This window comes from Fistularia commersonii, chromosome 14, assembly GCF_037954325.1.
Source record: "Fistularia commersonii isolate RoL2024-O1a breed Wild chromosome 14, RoL_Fcom_v1.0, whole genome shotgun sequence".
Taxonomy (NCBI): Eukaryota; Metazoa; Chordata; class Actinopteri; order Syngnathiformes; family Fistulariidae; genus Fistularia; species Fistularia commersonii.
Window position 1 is genome coordinate 3,996,979 of NC_141297.1, and position 22,499 is coordinate 4,019,477.

Sequence of the window (22,499 nt, forward strand, 5' to 3'; positions counted from 1 at the left end):
AATTGTGTTGAAGTCGGTAAGCGCGACAAGAATTCATAGATGAGATGCGCCGGATTATGAGGCCCACGGCTGATTTTTGAGAAAAGTCAAGGATTTTAAGTGTGACTTATAGTGCAAAAAATATTGTATAATAAATAAATAACTGTACAGAATTGTGCAAAATGCGCTCTGGGGACAACAGGTGCTCTTCTCCTGGTTTTCCTGGGTTACTACTGTTAGCATAACATGTACATGTCAAGGCAAGGGGATAGTTTGTATTATTGTTGCACCAATTTTAATGAAATATTGCAGGTCGATAGAAGACAAGCAGCCAGAATGAATGGAAAGGCGTACAAGAAAGAGATATCTCGCGGGTATGAAGATGCTAAGGTTCTCTTTGGGTGCGAAGAGGACCGATGGGATCAGAAATGAGTCCATTGGTTTTGGAGAGAAGATCAGAAAAGCCAGACTAAGATGTACAGAGGAGGGATAGTGAATATATTGGTGGATTTATGGATGCAGTGAGAGAGGATATGAAGGTAGTTTGTGCGAGAGAGGAGGATACAGAGAATGGGTTTAGATGGAGAAGGTTGATTTGCTGTGGCAACCCCTGAAGGGAAAAGCCAAAAGGAATAGAAGAAGAAGAAGAAGAAGAAGTCTGTGGGGGTTCTCAGTCATCCAGGTCATGGTGAATTCTTGTCAAAATCTTCTTGTCTCGGCACCTGGACGTGAATTTCTTCACTTGAAGACGTTTCAACCCTCATCCTAGAGGATTCTTCAGCTCTCAGAAAGATTAAATTCAAGAGTTCAGCAATCTTACAGTGTCTATTACAACAAACATTACATTATTACAACAAACTCACTGCTTTACAAGAGCGGTTTGTTGTTCCACAGCAGTGAAGGACTTGGTCACGTTCTTCTATGAAACGCAGACAAATATAATCAAATGTGTCTGTGAAGGTTCTCAGACTTACACGTCATTGAGAATCTTCCTGTCATGGACTTGAATTATGACAGAAAGATTTGGGCAACAATTCACAATCAATGTTTTTCCAACATTAAATCCTCAATCCGGGTCTTTCATTGGAGCAACGTGATTTCCAGCCACTTCCCGTGCCGTAATAACGCGAGACTAACGTGTAGCGACAGGTTAAAAAAAAAAAAACATCTGGCTTGAAATGGCAACTTTCTGACAGCATGACGTCACCCATTACGTTGCGCAAGATCCACGTCACGTGATACAGGTAGGCGAAAAAAGTGACGGGAAAAAAAAAACAAAACTTGCAAATGAGCTGTTTAAACACGCGGAGGGCGTGTGTGATAATTAAGTGGTGTGTATGTAACATGTGTGAGCGCGTGTGTGTGTGTGTGTGCGTGCGTGTTTGCGAGGGGACAATTGAAAAGACTGCTCACCTGCGATCAGAGCGCGGGATACTCCCGCACCCCCTCCCTCCCCGCCAGCCACGCACACGCACATGCACACGCATATGCAGAAAAAGAGAGAGAGAGTAAGAGAGAGAGAGAGAGAAAGAGAAAGAGAGAGAGAGATAGAAAGGGAGAGAGAGAGAGAGACCTGCAGCAGCATGCTCCCCCTGCGTGATCGGCTCCTGCCAGACGACCGGACCCACTCGTGACCCGCAGCTCGGCCCCGGACCCCTGCGACCCCCCCACTCCACCTCCACCGAGTCCCTCAAAGACTTGTTCTTCCCCTCCTTCTCCTCCTCCTATTCTTCTTCTTTCTCCTCTCCTCCTTTTCCTTTCGCACGGAGCAGTTCCTGCCGTGGATGAGCGCGACACGCGTGGATGGTTATGTAAGTGTTTTTGTTTGTTTGTTTGTTTGTTTGTTTGTTTGTTTTTGCCCACCGTGCGGAGTGTGCGTGTGTCGTGCGCCGCCTCGTGCACCCTGCAGACTTTCTCTTTCTTCTTCTTCTTCCACGTGCGTGTGTGCGTGTTTCATGCGGGGTGCCACGTGCACGGCCGTGACACGCGGCTCTTAAAATGTCTCAATGGCGTCCGGAGCGCGCCATCGTGATTGTTGTTTGTTTTTGTTTTTGTTTTTTGGCGTGTTTGTCTGCTGTTCACGCCGCGTGACGTCACGGAACTGGCACTTGTTGCGGGTCGTAACCTGCGCGAGAGCCTCCCGCAACACCCCGCACCCCTCCTCCTTCCCTCCCTCTCCGCCGTGGATATCGGATTTTTTTTTGCGCGCCCGGTTTTCCGGTTCGAGTGGGAGATCGGCGTGCACGGTACGTGGCATGGTGGGATTCATGCGCGTGCGTGTACGTGCACGCGGCCGCAGAAGTGGGGGGGGGGGCAGAACCGGTCACATCACGCAGGTGGTGGGTGTTTTTTTTTTTTTTTTTTTAATTGTATTTGGTTTTTTTATTTAATTTAAGAATTTAGAAATAACCCGCCCCAACCCACTTCCACCCCGGGGATGGGTGGGTGGGATGGGGAGGGATTTAATCTCAGATTGTGTGACATCATCGGGTTTAATCTCCCAATTCTTCCTGGTTCTGAAGCCACATGTTGCTCCTTCACCCTCCTCCCAAAAAAACATTGAGAAGGTTAACGTGGACCTCAGAGACCACTCCCACACCCACACACTCCCGCTCCCACTCCCACTCTCACCCTCCCACCCATCTTAGTTTATGACCTTGTAATATCAGCACTGAACGAAAAGGAACTTTCCTCACTGGTCACTTCCTGTCTCTGGGTGTGTGTGTGGGGGGAAATTACTTCAAAAATGATAAACAGTCTTTTTAGATGCTCAGATCGAGGCCATCTCTGCAAACTCATTTTTATTAGTTATGAGTTAAAAGGGATTAATAATTCGGTCGCTAGTCTGGGTTGAAACAGAAGTAGAAAACGGAAATGACTGAGATGAGGTGAGGTGTGCTTTAATGCTGTTGGAAGATCCCGCCGCTTCTTTGGTCACATGATCTTCCGTTCACGCCGCCGTCTTGAGTCGAGCTGCCTCAAACACCTGGACGTCTGCGCAGTTCTGCCTCCTGCTGGGCTGGAGTGGAATTGCTTCTTGCGCAGTTGCAGCTAAATTGATTTTTTCCAACTTTTTGGACTGCGCTTCCTTTCGCCATCGATTAAGTGGACATTTACTTCAGCGAGATCCCTGTCTCCATGGTAACCACCAATCAGGGAACAGGCTTGAATTCCTAAATTTGCATGTGAACCTATAAATCAGTACCTAAAAGGGATTTTTTTTTTTTCTTGAAAGTGACGCGTTACCCTCCCACACACACACACACACACACACACACACATGTACACACATGGTGGCATCTGATGCAGTTTGATGTCATGTGACGGCGAGAAGCAGCTGAAAGGACGAGGCTTCGGGCTTCTCGGCCGGACAATGTAGAAACTGTAGGGCCAGAAAGTACATGACGGACAAGGAATGCAGCCCCCCCACCCCCCCAGACCCCGAGGAGGGGAGCCCCCTCACCACACACACACACACACACACACACACACTCCCTTTGGGAAGTGAACAATCCCCTCTTGCATTGCGGTCCCTAATCTCTTGCCACCAGACACCACTTTGATGTCTCCCCGCCCCACCTCCATTGCCCCCCACAAACCGACCCCTTCTCCCCCCTTTCTGAGGCCCCTCGGCCGGGGCCTCCATCCTTCCTCCCCTCTGCTCCTCAACACATTCCCTCACTTTGTGAAAGCCATGACGAGTATCTGCAGGGAATGAGGATGCAGGATGCGGAGCTGGTGTGTGTGTGTGTGTGTTTGTGTGTGTGATGGGGGCCAGCCCCGCGGAGGGTCCGATGGTGTTCAGCAGCCTTTACAGAGGAAGCAAGCGCCCAGTCAGTACAATTCAAAAATGTGCGTGTTTAACGAGGCGTCATGATTGGCCGCCATGTTGGCTGCGGAGGGTCACCAACGTCTGCAAACCCGCACCAGAAGCAACCAGGACGGGTTTAAATCATTTTCATTGAGCGCCACATCAGCGTGATGGTGGCCCCAAAGGGCCATAACATAATGTATAATTAATGTAACTACCCCCTAATGTTAAATAATATCAGTGGATTAATGCATTGGCATAGATTTAAAAAGAAATTACTAATTGCTCACAAATCCTTTTATATTGTCAGGTTAAGAAACCCACATTATCGTCTCTTTTAATGACCAAACTATCCCAAGTGAATAAAGAAAAATATTTTATATCAATATCAATTTGTTGTTTTTCTGGAAGGCTAACTTTAGCATACTTAGTTCCAGCTGTGAAAATGCTGATGTAAATTGTACCCCGACAACAAACACCGCCTCATAACACAAAAGACATTGTGTTTTTTTCTCCTTGAAGCACAAACATCTAGAAACTGTCTTCCATCTGCAATAACTTGACTCGCTGTGGCGACCCCTGACGGGAAAAGCCGAAAGACGAAGAAGAAGAAGAAGAAGATCTGCATTAACTTTTCTCTTCCTGGGCATTTAGGGGTCATTTCTGTGTCTCAATTCCACTTGTTAAAAATGGCATCGATGTAGAATCACCGCGACCTAATGGTGGGATGCCGTCACTTTGTGGGTAACATGATCGGGATGAATTACGAGAAATGTAGTTTATGGTCAATGCGTGCGTTTGACCTTTATTTTAAGATCTTCTCACGGGCCACATAAAATGACGTGGCGGGCAACATTTTGCCCGCGAACCTTGAGTTGGACACATGTGATCTAGGAGGGTACTTGAGGAAGCAAAGCATGAAAACACTCGGGAAGTCAGCAGGTGTGTGTCTCGCTAACTGCTAACAGCCGGGGCGGGGAGCGCTGTTTGGTCTGTAGATGAAAGGTCACGGAGGGGGCGTGGAGAAACCTGACTTCCTGTCTGAGCTGTGAACTCTCTGACCTTCCATGTTCATCTGAATGGTTACGAGGAAGCAAAGCATGAAAACACTCGGGAAGTCAGCAGGTGTGTGTCTCGCTAACTGCTAACAGCCGGGGCGGGGAGCGCCGTTTGGTCTGTAGATGAAAGGTCACGGAGGGGGCGTGGAGAAACCTGACTTCCTGTCTGAGCTGTGAACTCTCTGACCTTCCATGTTCATCTGAATGGTTACGAGGTTCCGCTTTTTCACTCTCATTGTGATTGGCTGACAAACACTTCTTCTTCCTCCTCATTCCTTGGGAAAACCCCTCCAGCAGCACAAAGCGGGTCCTCAACCCCGGAAAGATATTTGTGTTCAATTTCAAAACAAATGCAGCCGAAACGTGATTGGCTGTTGCAAATCTCGTGTGATTTTCAAAATTATTAGATTTAAACTGATTTAAACAACATTATCAATAGAATATATTGAACATGCATGTGGGTGTGCATGTATGTGAATAGTCTCCACAGACACGTGACATCACCCGAGAAACACGCTTTGCTTCCTCTCGATATTTTTTTTTTTGTTCTTTCCTCCTTTAAGTGGAAAGAGGAAGTGGTGTCACTGCTCGCCTTTTCCCTCCCTCAATGATGGGGAAAAAAAACATACATTGCACCGTTTGCTACTATTTTCGATTCCTCGGTCGATCTATCCCATAATGCAAAGCGACCGGCCTACCAATTTAATTTGTCAATTTATCCTGTTGAAATCAATGTAAATCCCACTGAATACGCTGTGTTCTCGTAAAACTTTTTTATGGGTTTATTTGTGGTAAAAATACAGAAAGGAATTAAAGCTAACCTTAGTTGTTACTGTGTTTCTGGCGTTCTCTCTCTTCAAGCCAGCACTTGCACTCTGTGTTTCCTTCGCTAAATCAGCAAAAGTAAATCCTTCTTGCATATGAGAAGCTCACTAAAGCTAATTTCAGCTAGCTGTCTTGAATTAATCCCACCTAATAATACATTTTCTCCTTCTTATAAGATATGAAACCTTTGCTTTGTTACCGTAGCCGCCCCTTTAGCCACATCTGCCTGTCTTTAGCAAACCTTTTTCTTCAGGATCATGCAGATGGTAGACTTAGACGTTTCGTAGCGCTTAGTGTGATCTGTAATACCAACACCGCTCTTAACATCTTGCTAATGCCTTCGTCAGATCAACAAATTTTTAACTTCTTCACACCACTATCATTGGCACTATTACCTTTTTTAACCTATCCTTGTTGTTTTTTTGTCTATTCTCACCCTTGCTGTCTTTTTTTTTCATTCAATTGTCTATTCTTGTCCTTGCTGTTGTTCCCTCTGCTGTCTATTTATTTATGGATGTCTTTTACTATGTGTTAATCATCTCTCATAATTACACTCATATTCATTGATACTGTCATTGTTGCGCTGCTGTGACAAAAGAATTTCCCCCATGGGGATCAATAAAGTATATTTTAGCTTAGCTTAGCTTAGCTTAGCTTAGCTTAGCTTGACTTCACTTCGCTTCGCTTAGCTTGTCTTTTGGGAGCCAAAATGATGGCTAGCTTATTGAAAACAAAAAAAAAGTATTATAATGAGAACACAACAATGAATGACGTAAACGAGTAGCACGCACAACTCCCGCTAAGCTACAATGTGGAAAGCCTGCTAGTTTGTTTGTTGGTATGTTCGTACACCTACGCTTGTTGCCAGCGGCTCGGCTCAAAATGTGATCAAAACTCGGTTTGTAGGCTGATTAGCTCATGACCAAGGAGGTTCTACAGCAATCGGTAATCAATAATAAGTCGAGACCGACTGGTCTGTTTCTTCCCTCTTCTTCCTTGTGGTTCTGGACAGAACCACGAGCTCCAAGTGCTCTTATTTTGGGGACGTAACCAGATGTTTCCCTGCTTTCCCTGCAGGTATGAGAAGGAGTCAGGACAACCAGCGGACCAGTCGACTGTGACAGCGATGCCCTCCAACAAGTACTCAGCCGCCATCATGGAGGAGAGCAACAACATGGCCGCCACGGTGAGTGGACCGCCGCTTGCCAGGCGCTCTTACTGTCATTTTTGGATTATTGAGCGCACCTGACTATAAGCCGCACACGCCGCATTTGAAAAGAAAAGCAAATGTTACAAATGTCCATTTATAATGTGATATTTACATGGAAAGATGTGACGCTTTTTTTTTTTTGCTGTTAATTAAATATGTGCCATAAATGCTTTTTTTCAGAACAGTGCCTGTAACATGTCCAGTAAAAAAATATAAACTAGAGTTGTTTTTCAGGAAAAGGTAATTGGTCACTAACTTCATCTTTGTCCTGCACACTGAAACCGCTAAAGTTAACTTCTTCAGCCTCAGAATTCATTCCTACATATTTGTGTAAACCACGTGTGTTTTTATGCGGCGTCTTTGTGTAATTTAATTTGTTGGATGAGACGAGGCTAAATATTTGGCCTGAAGCCGTAAAAATCCATAAATTATCATCATCGTTGTTTTAGCCGCAGTGTTGGAAAAAGTAGGCGAATAACCCGGAAATTACGGTTATTTAAAAGAATAGCGGTTTCTCCAGCCTGTATCAACCCAGGCAGGTTGTTAAGGTCAGGGCTTGACCTTTATGTTAAAGGAAAAAAAAACTGCCTTCCTCAGTCTTAGCTAGCCAGCTAGCACTAATTCTCAAATAGACTGTTATCGGGCAATGAGGCTGACCGGACTTTGAGATCAGTGACAGACGCTCCCAAAAACAAGAATCCAAAAAAAACATGTCCTCTCCATAGCCCCGCCCCCCGACAAGACTGATTGGCCAACAGGAAACAACTTTAGACCGAAAAAAAAATTACTTTTCCACTCTGTCTCTCGGAAGCCAGGTTATGTAGTAAAAGATTAATGATGCTAAAGCTAATGTTAAACCATAAGATCGGTCCATAATCCAAAGCTTCAGTACTTTGACACTAATATTCCTGCTGGAGAGGTGAAACCTTGGCAGGGCTCCAGGGAAAGACAATAGTACAAGATGGAGGCACAAGTGCATGTGCGCATGCACACACACACACACACACACACACACACACACACACACAGAACTGAAAGGAGTATGTGTTGCTGCTAAGGCAGATGCCGAGATGCACTGCCAGTATGTTATATGGCTCTAATTGAGAATGCTGTGTGTGTGTGTGTGTGTATGTGTGTGTGTGTGTGTGTGTGTTTTGCAGTGTGTGTGAGTGTGAGTGTGTGTGTGTGGGAGGGGGGTTGGAAGGATGAAGAAGGAAGAAGGATTTCATCCACTGAGAAAGTGGATTGACCTTAGATATTCATCATGAGGCTGCTGACACTTTGACTGCCTGTTCCACAAACACACACACACACACACACACTCACTCACAGTAGTACACCATTTGGGCTCCTGCTGTCCGTTAGCCCAGTTCCTCTTTTTCAGTCTCATATATCACATTGCTTCCTTCCTTTAACCTGCCGCCCTTCCTCCTCCTCCTCTTCTTCCTCGTATTTGGCGTCTTTTCAGGTTTAATAAAGAAAGCAGAATCTTAATTTCTTTTCCTTCCTTCATACTCGACAGAAACGGCAGTTAGAACAGTTGTCAGGTTCTACAAAAAGTGACCAAGTAAAGGAAATCCAAATTTAAACCCAACGTCAAAGTATTAAAAAAAAGGTAGCCATTTTTGTAGTTTTTCCACGACTTCCAATCTTGAAGTCGTAACAGGCAGTTTTTATTTATTTTTATTAATTCTTTGAGCAGCAATAAAATGACCGCTGAGGAAGATTCCTGGTTCAATTCCTCCTGAGTTGAGCGAAACATCGAACCCCTCATCCATGATGGGTTAAATGCAGAGAGGAATTTCCCGCGAGGCATCAATCGAGTATAATCTCAAAATAGTCTTTTGGGGTCTTTTCCAGATTCCCCGTCCCCGTCCGAAAAAATCCACGAGGTTCATTTGTAAACAATTGAATTGTCCAAGGTGTGAACGTGATGGACGATCGACAGCTGACCCGTCCAGGTTAAGCCCCGCCCCTCACTGCGTCCGCTGCATTAGGCCCCGCCCCCTCCGCCGTGTTAAAAAACCAATTAACGAAGGAATGTTAAAAAGCAGCGCTTCTTTCGCCGATGATGTTTTCTCCGAGGGGGACGAGAGTCGGCACGCTTCATCTCCACATCTCCGTCGGCGCTGAGAGGTTGATTGGAGTCGTTCCCGAACATGTACTTGGAAAGTGTATCAAAGTTGGAGGAACATTTGATGACAGACGTGAACAGAACGGGAAGACGAACGCCGGCGAGGACGCATTCCTGGCGTGAGCGGCGGCCCCCGGGGCCAAGACGCCGCCTGATCCTAAAACTCTTCATCTTATCATCTCAAGTGTTTCTGCTTCGCTCCCTCAGCCGACGGCGCAGAGCCCGATTCCGCGCTCTGCCCTCGGAGCTGACGTTCTCAGGGGTCGCAAGCCATCCTTCTCCTTTGGAGGTTGATGAAGCTCAGAGGTTAGCGAGGAGGTTCCAGGTTTGGTTCTGCCTGGGTTCCCTCTGTGTGGAGTTCCAACGTTCTTCTGCCTGGGTTCCTTCCAAGTTCTCCTGCTTGGGTTTATCTAATGTTCTCCCACCTTGATTCTCCCTAGATTCTACTGCAATGGGTTCCTTCCAGGTTCCTCTGCCTGGGTTCACCTAATGTTCTCCCACCTGGGTTCTCTCCAGGTTCCTCTGCCTGGGTTCCTTCCAGGTTCTCCTGCCAGGGTTCCTTCCAGGTTCTCCTGCTTGGGTTCACCTAATGTTCTCCCACCTGGGTTCTCTCCAGGTTCTCCCACCTGGATTCTCTCCAGGTTCTCCTGCCTGGGTTCCCTCCAGCTTCTTCTGCCTGGGTTCCTTCCAGGTTCTCCTGCTTGGGTTCCTTCCAGGTTCTCCTGCTTGGGTTCACCTAATGTTCTCCCACCTGGATTCTCTCCAGGTTCCTCTGCCTGGGTTCCTTCCAGGTTCTCCTGCTTGGGTTCACCTAATGTTCTCCCACCTGGATTCTCTCCAGGTTCTCCTGCCTGGGTTCCTTCTAGCTTCTTCTGCCTGGGTTCCTTCCAGGTTCTCCTGCTTGGGTTCATCTAATGTTCTCCCACCTGGATTCTCTCCAGGTTCCTCTGCCTGGGTTCCCTCTGTGTGGAGTTCCCATGTTCTTCTGCCTTGGTTCTCTCCAGGTTCTTCTGTCTGGGTTCCCTCCACGTTTTCCCACCTGAGTTCCTTGCAGCTTCTCCTGCCTGGGCTCCTTCCACGTTCTCCTGCTTGGGTTCACCTAATGTTCTCCCACCTGGATTCTCTCCAGGTTCCTCTCCATGGGTTCCTTCCAGGCATTCCCACCTGAGTTCCTTCCAAGTTCTACTGCCTGGGTTCCTTCCAGGTTCCTCTGCCTGGGTTCCTTCCAGATTCGCCCACCTGGATTCTCTCCAGGTTCCACTGCTTGGGTTCCTTCCAGGTTCTCCTGCTTGCGTTCACCTCATGTTCTCCTGCCTGGGTTCTTACCTGTCGGTCTACTGACAACTTCAAACTGTCCACCGGGGCGAATTAGAGAGCCAATGGTTGGACGTCTCCTTATGATTGACAGCTGAGAGAGCAGGATAAAGGTCACAGATAAGGAGCCGATGAATGAATAACCTGCAACCTCCGTGACCTCCTGTTTTCATAATCCAAATTGTGAGAGAGAAAGATCAGAGGGAGATGATTGGTCAGATAGTCCTCCTTCTCGACGAGTGTACGCCGCAGATTGACCCCGGAACTTTTGTAGATTTTCCCTCCGATCAGGGGAGGGTCAGGAGAGGCTTCATTCGGGCTAGTTTAACGCTCGGCCGGGCCGGTGGCTGTCCGCCGGCCCCAGGACAAGGAAGAGGAGGAGGAGAGATGGTATCGGCGGATCGGAAATCAGCGTTTCCGCTTCAAGTTCTTCCCAGGGGGTGGGTTCGGTGGAAATGCCCCCCGCCCACTCGTGTGCAGCACTGAGGATGATGAGTTAAAAAGGAAAAAAAAAAAATCCTTGAAAGGAAATTTTGGCCGGGAAGTCAATCAGCCGGACCATTCATCGCTCACATCCGCTAGCCGGCGTTTGCTTGCGGGCCCACCGCCGCTGCAAGTATAGCACTTCCTGTCTGATGGAGTCATTCCTGAAACAGATGTCTGAGGGGCCCTTAGGTAGAACAGTGTGTGTGTGTGTGTGTGTGTGTGTGTGTGTGTGTGTTAGCGCTCGGACATTGCTGGTTGAGTTATGCTAGCAGCTCAGATGTTAAAAGTGTATCTATTACAGACGGACAAACACGAAGACTTTTTTCTTTTGTAATTCATTTTTTGAACTCATAAGTAACCTTCTGCCGCTTGGTTGGTGGATGTTCTTGTTCCTCACTGGTCACACCAGCGTGTTGGGAGCTACCATGCAGGGACCTCTGGGCGGTATGTTCCTCAGAGATCCTTGAATGTGTTCCTTTATGCTAGAAGTACCTGAAAAAGAGTTTCCACCCAGCTGAAACTGAAACTGAAATCCCACTGCTAACACGCTAATACGAACAATTGGCCCCCATCTCAGTGATTTTTTTTTTTAATTACTTTCTTAATCGCTTGCGGGAAATTCCTCTATATTTAACCCATCATGGATGAGCCATGAGCAGTTGGCAGCCATCTTGCTGTGCCAGGAGAGCAGTCAGGGGGTTCGGTGTCTTGCTCAACAACACTTCGACACACTAGGAGGAGCCGGGAATCAAACCACGAATGTCTGGTTCCAAGGGCGCCCCCTGCGTTACCCGTTTTAAGCTAGTTAAAATCGTTAGCTAGATGACCTACAGGATGTAGAAACCCTCCTGAAGGGACTTCCAAAGTACCTGTTGGTCGAGTATCTGCGCAGGGGGCTAACTTCCTGTTAGCCCCGTGTGTTTCTCTGAAAGACCCAAAGGGTCCAAATTTATGTTCCAGCCGCTTCGTTGCTTTTTGAGAAGTACGCTGTCTCGCTCCGTGGACATTTGAAGCAAATGTTCCCAGCGTCGATAGCCTAGCGGTGCAAGCATGGCGTTCGTCACTTCATCAGAACCACCTCCCGATTAGCGTAGGAGCTAAACTGGATGTTAACAGAAGGTTCCAGCATTCCTGCTCTGTGGACCAAGAATTGTTGGACCCACCGTTGGACGACTGGCAAGGCTCTGAAAGTTCCGCCGCCCCTTGAGCCATCCCGAGTCCACGTTCAGGGCACGGGTTCACGGCGTTCACGTCTCGTTGAGGAGATTTGGTGGCGCAAACTCAGTCTAAAAAACAAACATTCACACACCACAGGCATGCCTGGTTTACAGTTCCTGGCAGCCGCTACGCCTCCAACACACACGGGATTGTGATTGGATGTAAAAAAAAGTCGGCTTCCATCTGCCAGGCAGCTGCTGCCTCCTCTGCTGGCGTTTCAGGCGGCTGGTGGATTTCTGACATCGCGAAGGCCAAGTCGCTCTTCAAGCGGATTCATCCAGAACAGGAAACTCCTGCTTGGGAATATTCTGGAAAACTTCTTGAGAATCTGGATGCAGAGACCCTGGAAGATTCGCATTTGTCGTATTTCTTTACTGCACATTTCAGAAAGTCCTCAAGAAGCAACACTCTGGAAGGCTAATGTTGACAACACGATCTGCGAACGCTAACAGTTTTAGCATCATTCGGGAGCTAGCATCTCGGACATTCCACAGGCCTCCAGTTTGGACTTGCTGTAGAGGCTCGGTCATTTTCATTCTTTGCAGAACAAGCTAACCCTCCGGTAGCCAAGGGCTGGAGGTCAGAGCGTCAGTCCACGGTGGATCCTTCCTGAAACAGAGGTCCTTCATTTCGGGAATGTCCAACCTCCCAGTGGGTTTTACCTCGTCGACATGCCGTTTTATAGCGTCTCCTCCGGGAAGGCACATTAGCATTTGTGGGATAAAGACCGAACACGGCACTAAATCTGCTTAAGTGTTGCCTAAACCCATTAGTTTTGTCTTCCCTCCTCCTGAATCTGAGTCTCGGGCCGAAAGGGGGGATTAGACGGAATCTTTAGTTGATGTTGCAAATTCAAGTCCAAACAGAGCTGAGCCAGGCGCCCGTCACCACGGAAACCTGCCCCGCAGCTCAGCATGGTGCCCTACCCCCTCTGTCCTACCCCTTTAACCTCCAGTGGTGTGTAGAGGGAATCGCTCTCCTGTCCACCTTCAGGCGCTTTTTGTCCCCGGAAGGAGAGGAAGCCGAGAAGCTCCGTTTCGCGGCTGTCGGAAAGTCGTGGCTCCGTTTTCCACGCCGCGTTTTTCTTGAGTCGCCGTCGGATGCTTTTCGTTGCCGATGCGACCGCCGTACCAGGCAGGTGTGGCCGACGGCCTTCGACATGTTACTCTTCTCTTCCGCTAAGTGTTTTCTTTGAGTTCAACAGGAAGAGTAGGACTTATACTAAATCAACTCACATTAGCTATTCCTGTCAGCAGCCTCTTTGTTTTTATTAAGCATTCTCGGTTCTCACAGGTTACTTTTGTTTTCCAGTTGCTACTTAGCAGAACGTGTTTGGGGTCCAGAATCCTGAGCAAATCCTGCTCCTTCAATCTATAAAATCTTAATCTATAAAAAGTTACAGTTGAAATTCGAACCCACGAAAATGTAGCCTGTTTTCCCGCTGACTCTTAACTCATTTTTTCTCGCGGGTAACTCGCTTGCTAACTTTCCGGTACCTTCTCCTCGATTGGAACGTCCTGAAGATTCCTAGCTGGTGAAGGAAAAACAAGCCAGAGGTGATGATTCAGTGTTTTCAATTTCAAATAAGTCCAATTTTTTTCTTCACTGACGACATGATGTTATATTCATCAGAATAACATGAAATACTTTGTTCCGTCTTGACGAAGTTTGTTCAATTCCATCAGTCTGGTTGCTCAACCTTGCTATAAACCTGATCACACATGTGTCAGCTGTTTACCTGGTGTTCTTTCTGATATGAATGATATCCCTGCTATGGAATGCTATCCTGTCATGCTAGCGTGTTCATAAAGCTTCACATCCTGGATACTGCAAACGGTCCGTTTTATTTTTTTTTTGTTTTTTTTTTTTGGGGAATGCATGACCCAGTTGGAAGGCTGTCAAAAAGTCACCAAAATCCCGCGGCTCGACAGGCCCCGACTGCGCCGCTACGGCTACATGCTCATTCAGACACCCAGCATGTTGCTAATAGTCTGTGATTGTAGGATGACGGGAACCTAACCTGACAGTTTTTGAGCTGGACAGCTGACGTTTGGACCGGCAGCACTGAATCCAAGTCTCCTCCCGTTCCTCCAGAGGAATGTATATCTTTGAGATCCCGTTGAAGCGTGATGTTTGTTTTTTTTCACCATCCACAATAAACCGCCGGGTACTTTTTAGTCTATGAGAGCTCTGCAGGCTTTTCCCACGCCGTGGGAACGACAGGCATCTTCCGGGGGGAGGAAGGGGTGCGGTGGAGATTCTCTCCGGTGTTACCTCAGGTGCCAAAGAGCCTCAGAGGAGCTGGCAAGGATTTGCAGTAGTTTAGCAGGCTTTAGATGGAGCCGCAACGGGAAGCTTACAAACGGCATCCTGGTGTCTACTGGGTATCACCCGCAAGTGGAGACACTGTAGTCGCTCCCGCAACTCATGATGGAGCCGTCCAGAACCAGGACTTGGAGCTCCCTGACCCTGACCTAGTGACTAGATCAGGGGTCGGCAACCCTTAACACCCAAAGAGCCATTTGGACCCGGTTTTCACGGAAAAGAAAACCCTGGGAGCCGCAATTACTTTTTGACGTCTAAAATAAAGGTACCCCTGTATATATTTCTTTTTATTACCTTTACACTTTGTATAAACAAGTGTGTAGTGTGTTGCTTCTGAAATTCACAAAGTAAAAAAAAAAATATTTATGGAATAAACACATTTTGAAAATTTTGAGCTTTGGGCTTTCAGAGCGTGTAGCGGAGCCTTGACCTGAATTTTAAAGATAATTTGGGAAAAAATCACTGTGTCAGTAAACAATAAAAAATAAATATTTGCAAAATATCTTCAATTTATTTTACCTGGTTTATGGGACTTCTGCTCCTGAACTTCTGCGCACAGCATCTGCAAATTGGGACTTCACCGGCTGGCGGGTATACCGGCTTCCGCGAGTGTGACGTTATTTTGAGCGGCGAAAAATAATAAATATAATTTTATTTTAATATTTCAAGATCACAATAATCTTCCAATTTAGAACTAAAAGTTAAAAAAAGGAATTAACACAAATGAAATACACTTGAATTAAATATTGATAATTTATTTTCCCAAGCCGCAGTGTAAAGATGAAAGAGTCGCATGTGGCTCCGGAGCCGCGGGTTGCCGACCCCTGGACTAGATGCAGATCAGACATTTTCCTGCTAGCGTAGCTAATTTGGTGTTGGAGATATTCTTCGCCAGATTGTAGTCCTCATCCTGGTCATGACTGGATCCCAGCTGCAGCAGCCAGACGCCAAGTGGACAAGGAGTCCAGAGCTTCTTGTCCAAACCTGGACTGTATTGTAGCCCGAACGTCCTTGATATGATTGTTTGCAGACGATGCTGTGATTTAAATATATACATCTAGATTTTTAGCATTAACACTTGTTATCCTGGGGACAGATTATGAGGGGTCAATCCCAGCGAAAGGCGTGGTCCAATGCTCTTCTTCTATCCTCAGGCGGTGGTGAACGGAGACACGCCTCCTCCGGAGGGCTTGTCCGAGAACGACAGCGGCGTGGAGCTGACCAATGAGAACAGCCCGCTGACGCCGGCCGAGCCGCCCTCGCCCTTCAGCCCCAAACAGAACGGCGGCGCCGCCTCCCCTCAAGGTGCCAGACGAATTTCACAGAATGATTTTCAGACAATCTCGCTTTTCATCCGAACACTCGCCACGTCTTTCCATTCTAAAGAATCCTCATGTTTCAGGAGGGATTTAAAGTTCTTCTCCGTTTAACTCAGTATAACCCAACACTAGTAATAAGTGATTTTTAACTCTTATGCTAACAAAAGTCGCTCAAATAGATAAATAAACTTCCTGCTAACTGACAGCTAGCTTGCTGCTAATTATGCTAATTATTCTTTATCTAAGATTCTTGCACATTTTTAGGTTCATGGCAATAATTTATTGCTTTTTTAAACTACGTTCTCGCCAGGTTGCTGGATTTTAACACTAATCTTAATTATTAATGCACGTTCTAGCTAGGGTCGGGAGGTTCGTGGAAATCTTGGTGCTTGTTCACGTCATTTTCGGGGGAACTCCCTGGAGGTAGGAAGGAGGTCAAATTATTTTTCCCAGTAGATGATTTCGATTTGTTTTTCTCCGTCCTCCTCAGATGGTAACCAGTGTTTGAGTGGGAGCAGGAAGAGGAGCAGGAAGAGGTCTGAAGAGGAGGACTCGTCGGCGTGGGACTCCTACAGTCAGGTGGGACTCGACCTCCCGCGCCGCCGCCGTCGCATCTTTGAACTCCAGCATCACATGACCTTCTCACCTGCAGGACAAGTCGGCGGGAGCCGGCCAGCTGAGCCTAAGACAGAGACCCCGGCCCAGAACCATCTTCCAGGCTGGAGAGGCGACGCACACACACAAGAACCGACGGCAGAACCGCAAGCAGGAGCCCGCCGTGACGCCGGTAACACGCACATAAACACACAATATGTGGTGTGTGCTTGTGTGAGTGTGTGTGTGTGAGTGTGTGTGTGGGTGTGCGTGCATATGCGCAAATTTTTCTATGCGTGTGTATGTGTTTCTGTTTTCGAACGTGTTCATGTGAGTGTGTGTGTTTGTAAATGTGTTTATCTGTGTGTGTTCAAGTAACATTCCAATGTTACATATTGAAAGGGATGTGATTAAAAGAGACGTATATGACTATAGATAACAATTCATCAATACTGTAGTAATAATACTGTCCTCTTCCAGTGTGGCGGCGGTGGTGGCGGTGGCGGCGGCGGCGGCGGCCCCCGGGCGATGGCAGCGGGCTGGGTCCCCGAGGCCCCCCGCCTGGAGCTGATGGAGAATGACTCCAAGGACTCGGCCCAAAGCAGCAGCACCTCCTCCAGCATGGAGACGCAGCTGGAATACAATGTGAGGAGTCAGATCGTGTGTGTGTGTGTGTGTGTGTGTGTGTGTGTCTGAGGAACTGCAGCGTGTGAAGTACAAGGGTACATAAAAGAGGCAATGGGGCAGGAATTGGCAGCGCTAGAAAGAAGAGGAGGGTAACTCCCTTCATCCAACCTCCTCCACCTGGCGCTGTATAAGTGCAGGTGGCTCCAAGCTCCGAATGCACGCACGCACACACACACACTCACACACACACACACACACACACACACACACGCACAGGATGTGTTTATCCTGTATCAGTAGTTCTATTCAGGTCAGGACGACCACAAGTCCACACAGCAGAGCCCCTGTGTGTGTGTGTGTGTGTGTGTGTGTGTTTGTGTGTGTGTGTGTGTGTGTGTGTGTGTGTGTGTGTGTGTGTCAGTCCACCTTAAGAGAGGAGAAGCCCTGTTAAGGTGGACTGGATGAGTTGTGATCACGCTCCAGTGAGTCCTAACTCAGTATTTGTATTTCTAATGTTTACAACTAGATTGAATGAATAATTTCACCAATCACATCGGGGTATTTTATTTTAAAAGTTTGTTTACAGACAGGAACTCCTTCATTATTTTATTTTTTTATTTGAGTCCATCTGATTGTGCAGCGGAGTCAGTGTTTAGTTGTTTAGTTAGTAGGTTAGTTTGTCTGTAAGTCATTCAAATGATCTGGTAGGTCAGCTTGTTGGTTAGTTTATCACATTTTTCAGTAAGTTTGTGACTTTAGTAGTTCATCCTATTACAATATGATTATTAGCTAGTTAGTCTGACAGTCCATTAGTCAGTTGTTGGTTGGTTGTTGGATATTATTTTCTTAATTTTTTATTTGGTAGGTCAGTTAGTTGGTTAGTCAGTCACATTTTTCCTTCAGTTACCTTTGTAGCACATGCCATTACAGTATAATTATTAGTTAGTGATTGTCTTAAAATAAGCCAAACGTGTGACTTGATCATAAACTACATTTCCCACAATTCGCGCCGATCACGTTACCCGTGAAGTGACGGCATCTCGCCATCCCGCCAATTAATGCAATTTTCGATAACTGGAATTGAGAAATAAAAAGGATCCCTAAACATCCAGGAAGAGAAAAGTTGCTGCAGATGGAAGGCTGTTTCAAGAAAGATGGGAATGCGAACACACCGGTGTGTTTTTTGTGTTATGAGGCAGCGTCGCTTGTCAAAGAGTACAATCTACGTCGGCATTTTGACACCAAACACTGAGCTAAGTATGCTAAAGCCTTCCAGAAAAATGACAAATTGTCCAAGAATTAAAAGCCTATGCATATGTACCATTTTGGATTTGAATGATTAATAAATCCAGCATTATTCATCATTAAGGAGTAGTTACATTTATTATACATTAGGTTACATTTACACTGTTACCGTTACATGTGGCCGTTTGAGGGCAACCATTATGCTGATATGGCCCTCTGTGAAAATGAGCTTGACACCCCTGCTTTAGGAGTTTTTTTATTTTATCTTTTTTTACTTTTATTTTTAGCCCGTCACTGTCTTACTGCTGCTGCTGCTGCTAAACAATTTCCCATCACTAAAGTCCATCTCATCATTTCATTGTTGGTCAGTAGGATAGGTTGGAAGGTACATTCTTTTGTTGGTTAGTTGATATTGTTTCCTCCTTATAGTTGGGTAGGTAGGTAGTGAGTAATTCATTTCCATTGTTAGTTAGTTACATATCTGACTGACTGTCTTTCCCTCCCCCTCAGGACAACAAGGGCTTTGGCATCGGGGAGCTGGTTTGGGGGAAAATAAAGGGCTTCTCGTGGTGGCCGGGCATCGTGGTCACATGGCGCGCCACCGGGAAGCGGCAGGCCAGCCACGGGATGCGCTGGCTGCAGTGGTTCGGGGACGGGAAGTTCTCCGAGGTGAGGAACGACCGGGGAGGTCGGAAGTAGAAGCAGAGTCGACGGCTGAGGTTTCACCGCTCGCCATCTTGGTCTGTACTCAGGTGTCGGCGGACAAACTGGACTCCATCACCGCCTTCCCCAAGTTCTTCAGCCAGGCGTCCTACACCAAGCTGTTGTCCTACCGCCGCGCCATCTTCCAGGCCCTGGAGGTTCGTGTCCCAACACTAACGCTCCCCTTTGGTGGAGCTGGTATTTTATTTCCTTCCAACCAGGAGGCTCTTTATGCTAGTCAGTGATCAGGAGAAACGACCTTAAAGTTGGTTTTTCTTTCGTTTCCTGATCACGTCGGCGCCGGAGGGTTACTAGGCTGGATCTCCACGGTGGAGAAACACACAGGAACGCGGGCCGCCGTGAGCCGCCGGCGCTCTGGTATCCCATCTGTTCTAGAAAAAGAGAAAACAAACACACTGGGGTTTGTTTACCAGGGGATTAGCCACACGCTAACGATTAGCAGGCGAGATATTAAACTGAGTCTGACCCGAGATGTGAAAAATGGAGAGGAGTCTGTGTGTCTGTGTCTCTGTGTGAGTGTGTGTGTGTGTGTGTGTGTGTGTGTGTGTGTGTTTGTGTGTGTGTGGAGGAGGGCGTCATTGGCTGATTGTGTTTCAGATCTGAGGTCAGGTGTAAAAACAAGCTGCGCTGGTTTCCTGCCAAGAACACGACGGTTCACTGGAAGTGCATGTGTGTGTGTGTGTGTGTGCGTGTGTGTGTGTGCGTGTGTGTGTGTGTATGTGTGTGTAGCCAGTAGCCAGTGTAGCCCTAATGGTGCCACAGAAGGATCAAGATACACAAATATTCAAACTGATTACTTTCTATGGAAGCCAAATGTTTTGATGTCATTAAAAATAAAAAAGTCAGCCATTTTGATAGTGTTGTCCCGAATGTGCAGAACTTTCCCCAGAAAACTGTGAGAATGTGGAGGCGTTAACCTCTTGTCATGTCTATAATGAGACCCCGATTCTCGAAAAATGGCTGCCAAGGCGGCAGCTGAATTTAGCGCTGTATTCTGTCTCCTAGCCAGCTAATAGTTAGCATCCTGCCAAAAATTTAACGGGCGCGGAGGTTCAAATAATAATAACTTTGACAGTATTTAATCTATAACTTTGCACAATGAATAAAAATACATTTTTGAGGGTTATATAGCTTAATTAGCGAGCCGTTCAGCACAAATAATGCATAGTGGGCGGTGTGAATGTATCACCTGCTGCGATGAACCCGTAACTTATGTAGGAATCTTGATATTTTCTTTTAAATGCAGCTTTCTGTTTAGTTTCAGTCTCAGTCTCATCATTTGCTCATTTCCTCCCGGAAAAGCTCTCAAGTTGTTTCTGGCTCATTGTTTTTCAAGGGCTAGCTTATGGTAGCTGATATGTGAAATAGCACAACAGGGTTAAGTGCGGCGCTAAGGCGAAGGCGGAAACAGTCAAATAAGAATAAATGGAATAAGACAGAAAGATTTTCTTTGCAGACCGGTACCAAATGATGGGCTGGCTGGGGACCCCGGTGCTAGGATACCACATGCTAGTGTTTGCATTGTACCTGTGTTGCTAATGCTAGCTTTCTGGGCAAGCTCTCCCCCAGGGAACGATTTTGGGAGACTGCACAAAAGAAAATGACAAAGCGAATCAGGATCGCAGGACAGGTGCTGATCTCTGAGCTCGGCTCGAGAAGAAAGTTAAGAAAACTGGTGAAAGCAAGCCAGCACATGATAAAAACTCCAGTTCTTACTTGTTGCAGTTGACAGATGTGTGCCTTTTCATGATATCTTCCGTACCTTCTGATGTTTGACATCGACGGTCCGAGCTTTACACCTGTTGGATGTTCTTGATGTCCTCGCCTTCATAGGACTCTTTGGTTTGCAACGTTAAAAAAAAAAAAAATTAGGAGAGCGAACGAATATGTTGCCACATGCTAAATTGAGGAAGACGGCTTTCTTTACATTTGCCGGTTGTACTTTTGTTTTCACTTGTGTTCTGTTTTGTGTTGTGCCGACTTGCGGTGGAAATAGGGCGGAATAGATGTCAGCAGCTTAGTCACGAATTGACGTTAATATCAAACTACATGCGCCCATAAATATTGTAAATAGATGGTATTCGTCCATAGTTCTTTGGAGTGAGGTGTGAGTAGTTGTGACAGTTAGCATCCGTTTCTTGGCTGCCAGTAGCAGGAGCTCAGAAGCCTCTGCAGATCAAGTCAGATCTAAGTATAAGGTGTATAGGACTCAACGGACACAGGGGTCTAAACCGATAAACCATCAAAATCTTCATGAGTCGGTAGCTGTGTCCTGTGGTGAGCTGCCGTTTCACGTCTCCTGATTCTCCTGACACCCCTCAGATGGCCAGCATCCGCTCAGAGAAGACCTTTCCTCCTTGCAAGTCAGAAGAAGACCAGGTCAAGCCCATGCTGGACTGGGCCAACGGCGGCTTTCTGCCCAAAGGCGAGGAGGGACTCAAGCCCACGCACAGCACCGGTGAGACCCCGAACCCTCAACCCCAAATCCTGCCCATGCAGGGAAATTGACACAATAATTACTACCTATGGGAGATGATCTGATCTGAATGTGTGTGTGTGTGTGTGTGTGTGTGTGTGTGTGTGTGTGTTTGTGTGTGTGTGTGTGCAGACAGCAAACCCCTGGACCTCCAGGTCCTGGACGTCTCCCTGCCTGAGTACTTCCCCAGCGCCAAGCGAGCCAAAGTCAGTGTCTGCAAGAACAAGGCAGCCCCAGAGGAGTCCTACAGCAGAGGTAGGGGTCAAAGGTCACGTGCAATCTGTAAATTATTTGCAATGAAAATTGAATAATAATGGTAAAAATTAATTATAATTATAATTATATATATGTATAATATGTATGTATATAATTAAATAATTATAATGATAGTTAATAATATCATATATATGTATTATTATTATTATTATTAATAATAATAATAATAATATTATTCTTAGTAGTATTATTATTTGTAGTAGTAGTATCTATTATACTATATTATTATTAGTAGTAGTAATAGTAGTGGTAGTGGTGGTAGTAGTAGTAGTAGTATTTGTATTATTATTATTATTATTATTATTATTATTATTATTGTTGTTGTTGTTTTTGTTATTGTTATTATTATTATTATCATCATATCACATATACATTATCATAAAAGTATTATTATTATTAATTCATTTTTAATTATTATCATCATCATTTTTTTTATTTCTATTTGTGACTGGCATAAAAAATACCATATAATAAATCAAATTATATTTGAATTAAATCATTTTTCAAATCTGTACACTACTCATAGCTCAGTATGTAGTGGTATTTCCATTCAGTCAAATAAAGTAAACGTAAAGGCCTGCAGGTTTTTCTTCGGTTTCAGTTTTCGTCATCTGGCTTCTGTTTGCATTTGTTCCACTCGGTGTTGCTTTCTGTAAACACTGTTCTGAAAGAAATGTGATGGAGGTGAAATTGTATGTGTGTGTGTGTGTGTGTGTGTGTGTGTGTGTGTGTGTGTTCTGCAGAACAAATGGTGAATGAAGTCCTGAAGCATAAAGGAAGTATAGAAGGTAAAATGTCAAGTGCATGTCATAATGTTTGTAAGGAAATAATTCATTATGTGCTCCAGTCACCCCCCCCCTCACTGATGTGTGTGTATAT

At 46.1% G+C, this 22,499-nt stretch overlaps 1 protein-coding gene across 1 annotated transcript in view; it reads left to right on the plus strand.

Moving 5' to 3' along the window:
- The first annotated feature begins 1,519 nt into the window (after positions 1-1,519).
- Positions 1,520-22,499, plus strand: part of dnmt3bb.1 (DNA (cytosine-5-)-methyltransferase 3 beta, duplicate b.1) — a 29,228-nt gene continuing 8,248 nt past the window's right edge. Inside the window, exons 1-11 of the mRNA XM_086159316.1 lie at positions 1,520-1,790; positions 6,751-6,859; positions 15,515-15,665; positions 16,170-16,258; positions 16,332-16,466; positions 16,754-16,918; positions 18,656-18,814; positions 18,898-19,005; positions 21,191-21,326; positions 21,477-21,599; positions 22,364-22,408. Coding sequence (XP_086015442.1) covers positions 1,783-1,790; positions 6,751-6,859; positions 15,515-15,665; positions 16,170-16,258; positions 16,332-16,466; positions 16,754-16,918; positions 18,656-18,814; positions 18,898-19,005; positions 21,191-21,326; positions 21,477-21,599; positions 22,364-22,408 — 1,228 coding nt within the window. The 5' untranslated portion in view covers positions 1,520-1,782. The remainder of the gene's footprint in view (positions 1,791-6,750; positions 6,860-15,514; positions 15,666-16,169; positions 16,259-16,331; positions 16,467-16,753; positions 16,919-18,655; positions 18,815-18,897; positions 19,006-21,190; positions 21,327-21,476; positions 21,600-22,363; positions 22,409-22,499) is intronic.